Source organism: Uloborus diversus, chromosome 3 (assembly GCF_026930045.1).
Source record: "Uloborus diversus isolate 005 chromosome 3, Udiv.v.3.1, whole genome shotgun sequence".
NCBI classification, from domain to species: domain Eukaryota; kingdom Metazoa; phylum Arthropoda; class Arachnida; order Araneae; family Uloboridae; genus Uloborus; species Uloborus diversus.
This window is the reverse complement of record NC_072733.1, coordinates 100,206,846-100,219,791: the sequence shown is the minus strand read 5'-3', so window position 1 is coordinate 100,219,791 and position 12,946 is coordinate 100,206,846. Positions and strand designations below refer to the sequence as shown.

At 33.2% G+C, this 12,946-nt stretch overlaps 1 protein-coding gene across 3 annotated transcripts in view; it reads right to left on the bottom strand.

The window, feature by feature from the left end:
• LOC129218597 (NADPH oxidase 4-like) overlaps window positions 1-12,946 on the bottom strand; it is a 121,560-nt gene that overhangs the window by 76,015 nt on the left and 32,599 nt on the right. For 2 of the 3 annotated variants that reach the window (XM_054852915.1, XM_054852916.1), the window contains 2 exons: window positions 8,087-8,200; window positions 2,105-2,189 (listed from right to left, as the gene is read on the bottom strand). In XM_054852915.1, the coding sequence (XP_054708890.1) occupies window positions 2,105-2,189; window positions 8,087-8,200 (199 nt within the window). The remainder of the gene's footprint in view (window positions 1-2,104; window positions 2,190-8,086; window positions 8,201-12,946) is intronic. The other variant, XM_054852917.1, reaches the window with a different exon arrangement.

The window sequence follows — 12,946 nt, the reverse complement described above, 5'->3', positions numbered from 1 at the left end:
CCTCAACCAACTAGACTAGCGGCGGCTCGTCAAGACACTGACATTTTAAACTCATATGGCTCCTAGGAGACTCCATGGCGACTTGAAATTGATTTTTCTCATAATTTTATGAGTATTGCGTCGTATTACTTTAACCACTTAAGATACTGGGGGTCCTCTTTCACCACAAAAAAAAAAAAAAAAAAAAAAAAAATGACGCAAATCTTCGACCCCACGGTCGTGCCGTCTCCTTGTAAGTTTAAATTGCCAAATCTAATCTCATCTTATGCTTAACCAAAATTATATTCCTTTAACTTTTAATACACTAATGATCTTGATACATAAAAGATAAAGCCCTTAGAAGAAATATAAAATGAAGAACATTTTTCATACATTTGAAATGTAAGAAAAACATTTTAAAACAGAAGAGAGAGAGAAAAAAAAAAAAAAAACACGATAAAGCAGATACTTTCAAGAAGTATAATCATGCTGGTTAAAGGGAATTTCTGTTTTGTATAAGAAAGTGAATGCGATTTTATGGTAATTCTAGTAGTCACAAAGTCACAATTAAGAGTTACCGGTCCGATTAAAAGAAGCACGTTACAATCGGGGCTGCAGAGTCGAAAGAAAAATGGTCGACTCTGACTCCAGGATTTTGAAACGTCCGACTCCGACTCCGGTTTTTTATTTATATATTTTATTTTTTATTTATTTATTTATTTTTTTTCCAAATCATGTCTCTCACATGGGAAGGGGGAAAACCCCCGCACAGATAGAAATATTAATTCCTTTTTATGACATTTTCGCGTTATATTTTATTGTAAACCTAAGATGCATACAACGTTAGAAATTCAATTTGAAAATCAAATTATCCAATAGTTGCGATTTCTAAAGTGAGAGTGCTTAAAAATCCCATTTTTAAAAAAATTGAAAAGCATTAATTTGCTCCCCTTTACTTTTTAACAAATAGATGTTGATCAAATCCTGTGCTTTCAATTTTTGAAAGCATAGAGAAGAGTGAGAAAAAGAGTTTTGAGAGAAAAAAAGAACTTTTTTGCTAAGTCAAAAAACTTTTCTTGAGAGGGGGCGGTCCCCCCTCCCGGGGGACACCCATCTGGTCTGTGACACCTCAAATTAGTTTCAGAGTTTATTAAAATTGAAATACTTTATATTCTAAAAAATTTCTCCAATAATAAATCTCAAATTTCATCTTAAAAATTTCAACAAAAATATTGCACTATATTGCGGAGAGAGATCGGGTACATGTACGTCTGGAATAAATTTTACACAAAATGCAGCGGTATTCCGCTTTGTACGAATAGCGTTTACTATGCCTAGATTTCTTGGCTCAAATTTTAATTTTAATTTATTGGCTATTTCAGAGTTAACCTTGATATGAGGATTTTAGGATTAACTACAATTATTGAGTGTTGTAACAAATAAATCATGTACTAATTTTATTTTGTATTTTTCAGTGCTAACCAAGATTTCTTAGATAAAGTCTTTAGATTTAAAAAAAGCATTTATATTTTATTGCATTTTTTGGATTCGTGCTTTCGTGCCAACACTTATTTGAATTCACCAAGTACCCTCGGAAGTTTCCCGACTTGCTCAAGCGATACGTACGTTCCTTTTACTATTTTATAACTGAGATTGAAGTGAAAAATATATTATTATTTTTATTTGAAAGTGATTAGAAAATGTTAGGCAACAAAACTGTTTGCTGACAGTTGATATCAGTTAAATAAAGTTAGAAAATAAGCAAACTAGTCGACGGCGTAGGTAGCTGTTACAGAAAGTTCGATAAACATTCAAGCCAGCTGGTTGTCACATTGAGTTATTTTCTTATTAGTAGGCTTTTATACATGTAATCAAATTAATTGGTAGTCATTTTTTTTTAAATGCAAGAAGAGTCACTGAAAATTAAAGAAAAAAAAAATCAGAGTCGGATTCGGCATGTTTTCAAACGACTCCAACTCCTATATCCTTAAATCAGTCCGGCTCCGACTATTCGACTTCAAATCCGACTCCACAGCCCTGGTTACAATACTTCCATTATATTAAATTTGCAATCGGAGAATTTAATGAAATATTTATTTGAAGAGTTAAAAATTGCATAACTTACAGCCTGCGAAGAGGATGGTAAAGGCACAGATGATATGGAATTTTTTACTGGCATCAATCCAGTTCAATACACATTTGGCCGAAATCTAAAATATAAGACATATGTGAGTAAACAATACGGCAAGTGCAGTTTTTTGTGATTTGGGGGCACGGCAGTGCCCCCGCCATGTCGAGCGCGAAGCAAACACTGCCGTACCATCCTTTACTGGAACCATTTCGCCGCATTTTCAGGCCCCTATTTGAGAACCTTCTGATGAGACTAGAACGCAGAAATTTTCGTCATCCAGTAAGCTATAATCACATACTTAAAATCCGAAATTTCAAGTCTGTAGGTCATTTAGTTCCGAAGTTAAGCGAAAGCAAAGTTTCGCATTTATGACACTCACTCACTCACTCATGATCATCAAAATAGAACTAGTACTTCCCATAAACTCAGAGAGGTGAAATTTGGTAGAGAGTTAGGGTTTGATAGCCACATAAAGGGAAAACTATAAAAACTAGGTTAATTGAAGATCTGGAGTGACCCTGATTAGAAAACACAAGAGCCCAACCAAACTATTAGAGATCGACATACAACCTTTACAAAAAATATTCAACTTGGCTGGCCGCTTCATTTGATGTCAAAAATCGAAAGCTGAAGTATCTAATGAAGAACCCTCAGGTGTATTAGAGATATGGTAATGCCCCTTCTACTATTGGTACATAAAATAATCGACTGTCATTGCAAAAGTCCAGCGTAGTGGGACACCATCTTCTAACTTAATCTAGCCTAACTTTAGTCTACTCGAACATTACACAAATTAAATGTTTCTACAAAAAGAAGTGAAATCCCACCAAAAACATTCTGTAAAAAACTAGCCAAGTCTCGATGGAGCTGCTTGTTTATCTCTAAAAAGTAGTGAAATCTAGACAAAGTCATGACAAGTCTAAGGTTCCTTACTGCGATTTCTTTATTATTATAGTTAATGTTGTGTGACTTGGCCGTTAAAGGGTACACAAGGGTACAAAACCAGGTGCTCCATGACACCATTGCACCAATCTTTCGCCAGAACCACTACCCATTGACGATGGAAAATTGCCACTTGGAAAACGTGTAAACAAAATTGACCTGTACCCACTAAGTTATAAAGAATGTCTAACGGCCAAGTCACACAACATTAACTATAATAATAAAGAAATCGCAGTAAGGAACCTTAGACTTGTCATGACGTTTTCTAGATAAGTATTTCCTGTAAGTAAATACCCCAACTCATGGCGCAGACTGCGCCATTGAATTTTTTAGGATGGGTGTTGTTTCGTGGAGTATTTTTCTCATTTGGAGGAGAGGCTCTTGCTTTGTGGGGGGGGGGGGGGGGCTCGCAATATTGAGGGGGGCGCCCTTGCCTTTGGGGGCACCCCTGTGTAGATAGATAGGTAGATGGATAAACGGGTAGATATATACAAATATATGTACAGTGGCTCCCAAAAGTGTTCGTACACTTTGAAATTTTTTAGTAAAACCAAAATAACTCGAAACTGAATTCGAATATGGAGTCCAATATTTTTTCACATCATTCCTATGTCATTCTAAATACTACCCATTGGTTTTTTCAAAATATTGACGGATCTTTTTTTCGAAATAGGCCAGAAAACGAAGAGACAGAGAAATAACACGCCACAAAAGTCATCGTACACTCAAATATTTCCGAATAAATTCATGATTAAAATTATCATATTTCGTTTTATTAATATTTTTGCATTGTGTTGACCCTTATAAGTCATTTGGCTTTAATTTTTGTTTATTTATTCCTTCATATTATGCTTATTACTGTAAAAAGGCTGGTATTCGTAAAAAACAGCAAACACCATTCAAAATTTGAATTTTTTCCCACAGCAGTGGAAAATTAGTTTGAAATGTCTCTAAATTAGTTAATTTATTTGTTTGTATAGTAAAGTGCTCGATAAAATGCTTTAAAGAAAGGAATCGGACCGAAAACAAGGTAAGAAAAGGTCAACCGGCAAAGTTGACAAAACGTGATCGGAGATTTAAAGTTAAAAAAATTATGAAAAATACACATTTGAGTGTTATAAAGTTTCTGCAGAGTTAAATGAAACATTTTACATTTAATTTTCACCTAAAATTGTTCGCCAAGTTCTCTGATTAGCTGGAATAAATGGGACCTCTTCCCGGAGAAATTTTTTGGTCGTGCGTAAAACAGAAAGCTTACGCTTTTCGTCGCAAAATCAATGATAAATAACCTAAAATCGTTTTAGAATCATGTCTTACTTACAAATAAACATTAATGTAACATTTTTGGTTAAACTGTTGTATAACTGTAAGTAGAAGAAAAAATTAGGAACTTAATCTTAAGAACTTATTTGGATCAGTTTATCAGGACGGTGGAGGTGTTCTAGCGTGAGGGTGCATATCAGCATCAGGACTTGGTAGTTTGTAATTTTTTGATGAAATAATGAATCATGCTGTTCCTTTAAATATTTTAAAAACCAATTTTGAACTCTTAGCCAAAAATTTGGTTATTGGAAACAACTTTGTTTTTTATCAAGATAACGATAAGAAGCACCCGGTTTTCAACGTTTGCGTCTAGTGCCTCGAAAATTGTCCTTAAGTTTAGAAAATACTCCCTCAATCTCCAGAGTTTAACTTAATGTAACGTATTTAGAGATATCTGGAGGCTAGATTACGAAAATAGGGCTTTAAGACGAAAATAGAGCTAGAAACAGTGAGACTCGAAGTGTGGTTGAACACTTACTCAGAAATTACGCAAAAAAAAGAAAGAAAAAGAATGAAATCTATTCCCAGACGTTAAAAAGGTGTTATGAATACTGTATGATATTCTACTAATTAATAACTTAATCAAAACTTAGATTATTCAATAATATATAGACATTTTATAAAGTGTACGAAGACTTTTGTGAGATAAAATTTCCGGCACTTTTTGGTTTTTGATTTTTAAAAAATTAAGTTTTAATATTTTTTGAAAACTTTTCATGTAGTTTTGTTAAAAACTGATCATAGATTTTATAATTAAATACCTATTCCGAAATATTAATTCTAACCAATGGATTGGGGCCTATTTCGTTGAAAGTCGTAGGTGTACGAAGACTTTTGGGAGCCACTGTATATATGTATATATTAGGGCTGGGCGATATACCGATATATCGTCATATATCGATATATAACTATTACCACGGTAACGATATTTAGATTTCTATCCGTCCGATATATCGGTTGAAACAGAAATACGGGACATAATTACGGAGAAATTGAAATACTGACTCAAAAATACATAACTTTTTATAGTTCTGTTTGATGGATGAGGGCTTGAAATTTCAAGAAATTAACTGCATTCTTCAATCAGTTAATTTATTTTTAATTATAATACAAGGGAAAATTCACTACAGGGTCGCTGAAGGTCAAGGTGGATCCATTGTCAGATTGGTCTCCAAATCTCATCTCCCTAAAAAGTTATCAAGAGCGGGGCCCTTCTAAGGACCGCGCCCCTAATTTTTGACAAGGCTAATATGGCCTCTCGTGGGGCCTGAAAAGTGAATGCGTGTTGGTTAAAAAAGCATCTTAATCCAACAATTAAAAATTAACCAATGGAGGTATCAACACGGTTCATAATTCTAAGTTTGCAGAACAGAAAATATAAAACCCTAATTTACAAAAACTGTACACGTTTAACAGATATTGTAAACAAAAGGTTAAAAAAAACTACGTTTAGGAAAAAGTGCACAAAATCTGAGCATTGTAATTCAAGGTAGTATTTAAGGGAGGAGTCAAAGAACCTTGACCCCTCTCAATATGCTAAATTTTGCAAAACGTTAATTTATATTTTCCAAATATGGCTAAGCTTTTTTTCCCTGGATTTTTGTATAAGATATTTTTGCATTTCACTAGAGGGGCAAAAACTCCTCTACTTGAGTTTTCGAACATCAGAACACTTCTGTACTAAATTCGGAAAAGATCTGTCGTAAACTAGAATTGTCCGAGGAAAACCCCTTTATGACGGGAGGCCAAACTCCCCCTCCCCCTTTGTAAATTTTTGTGCATCAAAGGAACTATGTGCCAAATTTTGCAAATATCATAAACTCGATTTGTAAAAAGGAAAACGCTCTATGGGGTTTTTCCTCCCTCAGGGTGGGAAGAAAATTCCCCTATGTGAATTCCTGAACATCAAAGGACCTCTTAAACGATCCAATATAAACTGAATTTTGCATAAAGGCAAATCTTCTTTGGGGGAATTTCCACCTTCATAGGGAGACGAAAACTCCCCTATGTGGATTTTTCAGCATCAAAGAAATCTATGTGCAAAATCTGTCAAAGGTCCAGTGTAAACTAGATTTTTGTGAGAAGGAAAAACCCTCTATGTGAATTATTGAGCATCAAAAGACCTATGAGCCAAATTTGGCAAAGATCCGACGTAAACTGAATGTGTACAAGGAAAAATCCTCTATATATTGTTTCCCATTGTCAACCCCAAGGAAGTTCTTGAGCATCAAAGTATCTACGAGTCAGATTTGGTAAACTCGATTTGTAAAAGGAAAAGTCCTGTATGTGGCCATCTGCACTCCATAAAAATGGGGCGAACACTCCCCTATGAGACTTCTTGATCATCAAATGACTTGACAAAATTGAGTGTGCCACATTTGTCAAACATCCGACGAAAACTGGATTTTTTTGTAAAGAAAAATCCTCATTGTGGTGTTCTTTGAGGGGGGGGAGGGGTCTTTCTATGAGGAATTTTCGATCATCAAAAGATTTCAGTACGAAATTCAGCAGAGATCTGACGAAAACTGAATTTGTAAGTGGAAAACGCCCTTATGGGGTACACCCATCATATTTTTCGAATTTTTTTACCTGTGAAAGCAGAATATTCAGTATTGTTAACACCAAAATGAAACGTCATCCTACCACTTTAATATAACGTAATATTCCAGGTTCAAAATTGGTGCAAAAGCAGTGGTACAACACCAGATTTCGACGTGCTATACGACATCGATCGACGAGACACATAGACGCTTTTTAGACCGTTCTGGGAGAACGTAATTTGAACGTGTCGGTTGGTGTGCTCTGAACGTGCTATAGAACGAACTTTGAACTCCTTTGTGCTGCTTGGGTAGTAGCTTTATCTTTGATATTATCATAATAAGAGGGAACATTTTTTATTCCGATCATAACACTGTAATCCAATTTTAAAGCGTTATCGCAGGCACACACACAACCCTGATTTGAACTTCTCGCCAGACATTACTGTTAATGCGCGGGCATAGTGTTTTTTGTGAAAGTTGTACGCATTAACATTAATGCGCAGACATAGTGTTGTTTGTGAAAGTTGTACGCATTAACGAAGCTGGAATTGAGTATTACCATAAGATACATGATATTACCAAGTACATTCAAATTATTGAGACCGCTCAAATTGAAAGATTAAAAAAAATATTGAATTGAATATTTAAAACTTTTTCGTTGCGAAGCATTTTTGTCATGCATTGAGCTATACCATTGAGCACGCCTTCCTCTCCCCCCCCCCCCTCCAGGAAAGTTTTGAATTAGAGAAACAATATTATGTTTGGAAAAATAATTTTGTTGTTGTTTTTCGATCCTTTGCACCCCTACCCCCCAAGAATATATCGATATATCGAAAATATCGATATTTGGAGAGCGATATATCGCGGTATTAAAATTTTGATATCGCCCAGTCCTAATATATATATATATATATATATATATATAGTTAGACAAACAGGTTCAGTTAGGAAGAGAGGTAGGCAAGTATGCATGTTGCACTTTTTTGAGAAGAGAGTGTTTGATTGATGCTGAACTGCTATCAATTTCATTTTTTTCCTGGATGATGTTATAACCCTCATCTCCCTCTTTCGCTACGCCACTGTACATGACTTTTTTTTTTAAATATAATTTGCACTAAACATGCTCACTTGTGTATTATGAATCGATGGATATTGTGTGAAAATACCTTACCTTTGAGCCAAAAACTCGTATATAAGTTATGAAGCTACGACACACAGGAATGATAACCATGAAACAACTTATATTTATCACAGATGCTGATGCTCGTGAAAGTAAAAGGCTTATCTGCAAACAATAGAAATAAGTGAAAACTAGTCAATATGGCTTTTTTTTTCCTTTGTTTTCTTTTTTTTTTTGACAGCTACTATTAAAATTTGCAGGTATAATAATATAAGCACAAATACAATCAATTTAGAACTTTTTTACTTCATATGAAAGAAACAAGTTTTGGAAATGAAATAAGTAATTTAAATAGTTGATAGCAGTGTCCATACGGCGATGCCCATGCTAAGAATTTAAAGGAAAGTCTGCTGAACATAAAATATCCACGCGCCACCCTCCCCCTTCTGATGTGAAAGATCATTTTTCTTCAACTAAAATGTGTAGACACTTTTTCAAACAACTTATTAAAGTCTCTTTGGAATTTAAAGCTATTCGCCAAAAGACACAAAAAGATTAACAAAAGTGTTAAAACTCAAAATAATCCTTCAACTGTATAGTTCATCGCTTAACGCGCCATCCAACCACGGTACCGTAACCCTGACCTTTAGCGAGTGAGGCAGTTTTTTTTCTGAAATTTAAAATGTTTCGTCGAATAAACAATACTATAATAAAAACGTAAAATGAACAATCACAATTGAATAATACGACAAATCAAATTTTTTACTAAGATAAGTAACTATCCTCAACTATTAGAACAAAAACAAACGCTAAAGAAATAAGGAAAACAAAACCCAGTAGAAAAATCCTACAATATCAAGTTATGTACCTAAATATCAAAAAAAAAAAAAAAAAAACCGCATTCAAAAATCAGTTTGCTGACCACAACAGCATTGATGACCACGCGTCTGAGCCGCGTGACATGGTTCCTCGCAGCTATCGACACTGTCGTCCAGCGCCTTCTCGATGAGTTAACCCCTCCAACATAATGATGATCGATGAGTAACTTACCCTTCCATCATAGAGCTAAACAATTAATTAAACATTTAATTTGCAATTACAAATATTTCGGTCAGTCTGATTTAAAAAAAAATAGCCTATAGCCTTCCTCAATAAATGAACTATTTAACACAATATGACTAAATTATTTTGTATCTCATGATTTGAAATGTTTTTATAAGTTCTTCACACCTGAAGTTACATAAATGATCCTTTCGTAGTTTCAATGCCGTGGTTCAGTGTGGAGCAAACGGAATGGAGGAAAGGGAAATAGTTCATTTCGTTTACTTATTAATTCATTTTTTAAATCACTTACAAATTAATTAATTCGCATTAATTAATTAACAAATTCACTCATGTGTTCATTTATTCACTAACTCATTCCTTCATTCATTTCTTTTAATATATTAAAGTATTTATTTATTAATTTATTTGCTTTTTGTTTCATTTTATTTATTCATTCATTCTCTCATTTCTTTATTTACTCATTCATTTTATGAAAAGATAAGGTTTGTCCTTAGGCCGGAAAAATGGTATTTTTGACAGAACAACGGCAAAAACTTGAAAACACCTGGTAAAAAGCGGCAAAAACTGGAAAATTTACTGAATTTTAAAAATGTACAAAAGAACAACACCATTTTGTACATAATTCAATTGCGACTTGAATCACAATAGACAGTTGAGACAGTTATCTTTTCCATTAATATTAATTTGATAAATAAAGTAATTTAAAATAAATATCGAAACAATATTTTAAGTTTAAAAACATTCAAATTACACAGCGCGGCAACCCCCCCCCCCCTTCAAGATGCTTCTAGCATAATTCTTGCTGATTCTTATGTAAAATGAACACCTGAATCCACCCCCCCCCCGTTTGCCCCTATCACGTCTTTTTGGAAATGACGCTCCCAAGTTTTATTAAGTTTTCGACAGTTTTATAGCCATTATTTTTATTTGGAGGGAAAGGGAGCCGTATATTAATACTCCGATTGGCTAGGGAGGAGCATAGTTCAAAAGCATTTAGAGCGAGTTGGGAGACTCATGGGTTCCTTTGAATTTTTTCAAATATTTTTTGGCATCTAACCAGAGTATAGGACTTACTCCTATAAACTCCATGTCTGAAAAAAAATTCACGTTGCATTTTTTTTTTTTTTTTGAAGTATTGGAAGCATGGCATTTTGCATAAAAGTCGCGTCGCAGATCTTCAGTAAAGAACCGTCCCGTATTATTCAACTTACATTCCCAGATATGTATTTTTATGAATAAAAATGAACTTAGGATGCTTATAAAATAGTATTATATATATATATATATATATATATATATATATATATATATATATATATATATATATATATATATATATATATATATATATATATATGGGAATGCACCAGCTCCATTGCTCATTACTTTTTGATTTTGTGAAAAATAATGGGGGCTGTACAACTGTACATCCCCAGAAATATAAATATTCCTATATTCCTTAATGTTATATTATAAGCATAATTAAGTTCATTTTAGTATTAATTATATTTGTGAATATAAGCTAAATAATACGGGAAGTTTCTTTCTGCAGGTCTGCGATACGACTCTGACTATGCAAAATGCGATGCTTCCAAGAGTTTTATTTTTTTACAACGCAAATTTTTTTTTCGAACATGGGGCTCATAGGAGTGAGTCCTGTATTTTCATTTTATGCCGAAAAAATGTGTAACAAACCCCTAGAAAAATAGATTAGTTTTGATGATTTAAAAAATAATTTAGAGGGGAAACCCCCATGAGTCTCATGATTTGCTCTAAATGTTCATGCTTCTGAACTTAGCTCCTCTCTAGCAGCTCAGAGAAATGTTGATCGTTAATAAAAAGCTCCCTTCTCCTCTAAATAAAAAATGGCTATGAAACTGCTATAACTGAAAAAAAAAGGGGGGGGGGGCATTTACGAAAAAGTGGGAGGTAGGGGGGACGCTGGTCATATTTGGATTTTGGGGGTCAATTTACAGAAGAATTTGCAAGAATTTTGTCAGAAGTATTTTGAAGTTTTTTCTTTTTTTTTGCCGCGCAGTGTTATGTCAGAGTTAAAAAAAAAAAAATCACTGGCTACATTCAATCCTCGTAAATAAAGCGTATCTATCACTTTGACAAACGTCGGCTAAAATAAATAAAAATAATATTATTTCAGTATAAGTTTTATCAGTGGTTGGAAGTAGCGCGCAACAAGTAGCGACGCTATTGTAGTAGCTACATTTTTTAGTAGTTTGTAGCGTAGCGCACTAATTTTGAAAAAAAGTAGAGTAGCGAGTAGTTCGATACAAAAAAAAGTAGTTTGTAGCGATTTCGAAAAACTACTTTTAAATAAAGTTTCAAAAAAAAAAAAAAAAAAAAAAAAAAAAAAAAAAAAAAAAAAAAAAAAAAAAAAAACGAGGTTTCAAACGAATCTGACAGGTGGAAGTCTTAAACGAGTAAAAGTTACACCAATCAAATACGCGTAAGACTTAGAAAAATACGAGCTGACCTCAGCAGGGTTGCTATTTTGTCCACTTTTTTGTAAAAAAAGTTGGGTTGCTATTTTGTTGTTGTCTGAGACGCCGGAAGAAACTGAACAAAAGGAAAAAACTGGACGAAATGGACAAAATGGACGAAATGAAAAATAAACTGATTATGCATACATAAATTTATTGTTTTAGTGTAGTATTAGCAAAAAAAATTATTCTAATACATTTTCTATTATGAATTAATCATTTAATTAAAATAGAATCATTAGCTTTTGAATTTCATAAATCTAAAAAAAAATTAATCACACATCGGTGCAGCTAGTTTTAGATCATAATTTACTTAAATGTAATAAAATTTAACAATGTTAATAAGCTATTGGGCGTGATTAGACGAGTATATATACAATAGTAGAAAATAAACTCAATGAGAAAGTCAAATGAAATGCTTGGAGATATACATACAAAACAAAGATTTACAAATTAAAAATATTTTATAACTGTTTTTTTTTTCAAGTTTTTATTGATGTCGCCCCATAGTAAAATATTTATGTACTCAGCATATTTTATGAATATGTTAATGTCATACAAATTAAGAAAAATTACTACTTTAGTAGGGTTATGGGTACTTAGAACAGTGTACCAGAAGAGGTAATAATAGGCAAGATGGTAGATAGCTTTGAAAGGGCCAAAAATCTTCATTGGGGCTAATAAATTGACTAGGGAACAGCCTAGTCAGAGCCTGTTGCTGATCATCACATGTGTATTTGTATTGCAAGGACAGATTTCACTTCATGCCAACATTTCTTTTATTAATATCAAGTAGGTTTTCTTTTCTTTTTTTGAAATATAATTTTTAATGTTTTGGAACTCCAACCTTTAAAAACTTTTTATTTCTACTTTTTGATTTTATAAGTGCACTTATTATGGGTAATAAACCCCTATATCACAGATAAACATCTTAAAATTTATGCATTATAATTTATTTTAACACTCATTTGATTTCTTAACATATTTACATAAACTTCAACTGGTCTTACGTTTTTTATTTTCACTTTAAAATATCTTTCTATCGATTGTTTATATACATATTTATGTATGCTATTTTTGTATTAAAATATTACTTAAATAGGAAAAAGCTATATAATTATTTATTATTTTCGAACTTCAATTTTTTAACTCAAAACTTTCAGTTTACCCATGAAGTGGACAAAATGGACGAAATGAACAAAATACATTTTGTCCGGGACGGTATTTTTTTTTTTTCAAGTTTTTTCCGGCGGTTTTTCCCGAGGTGAACAAAATAGACCCTGAACCTCTGACATATGGTACCGTACGTTCTTTGTTTGATGCTATTAATTTGTTTGGCGAGATGTTCAAA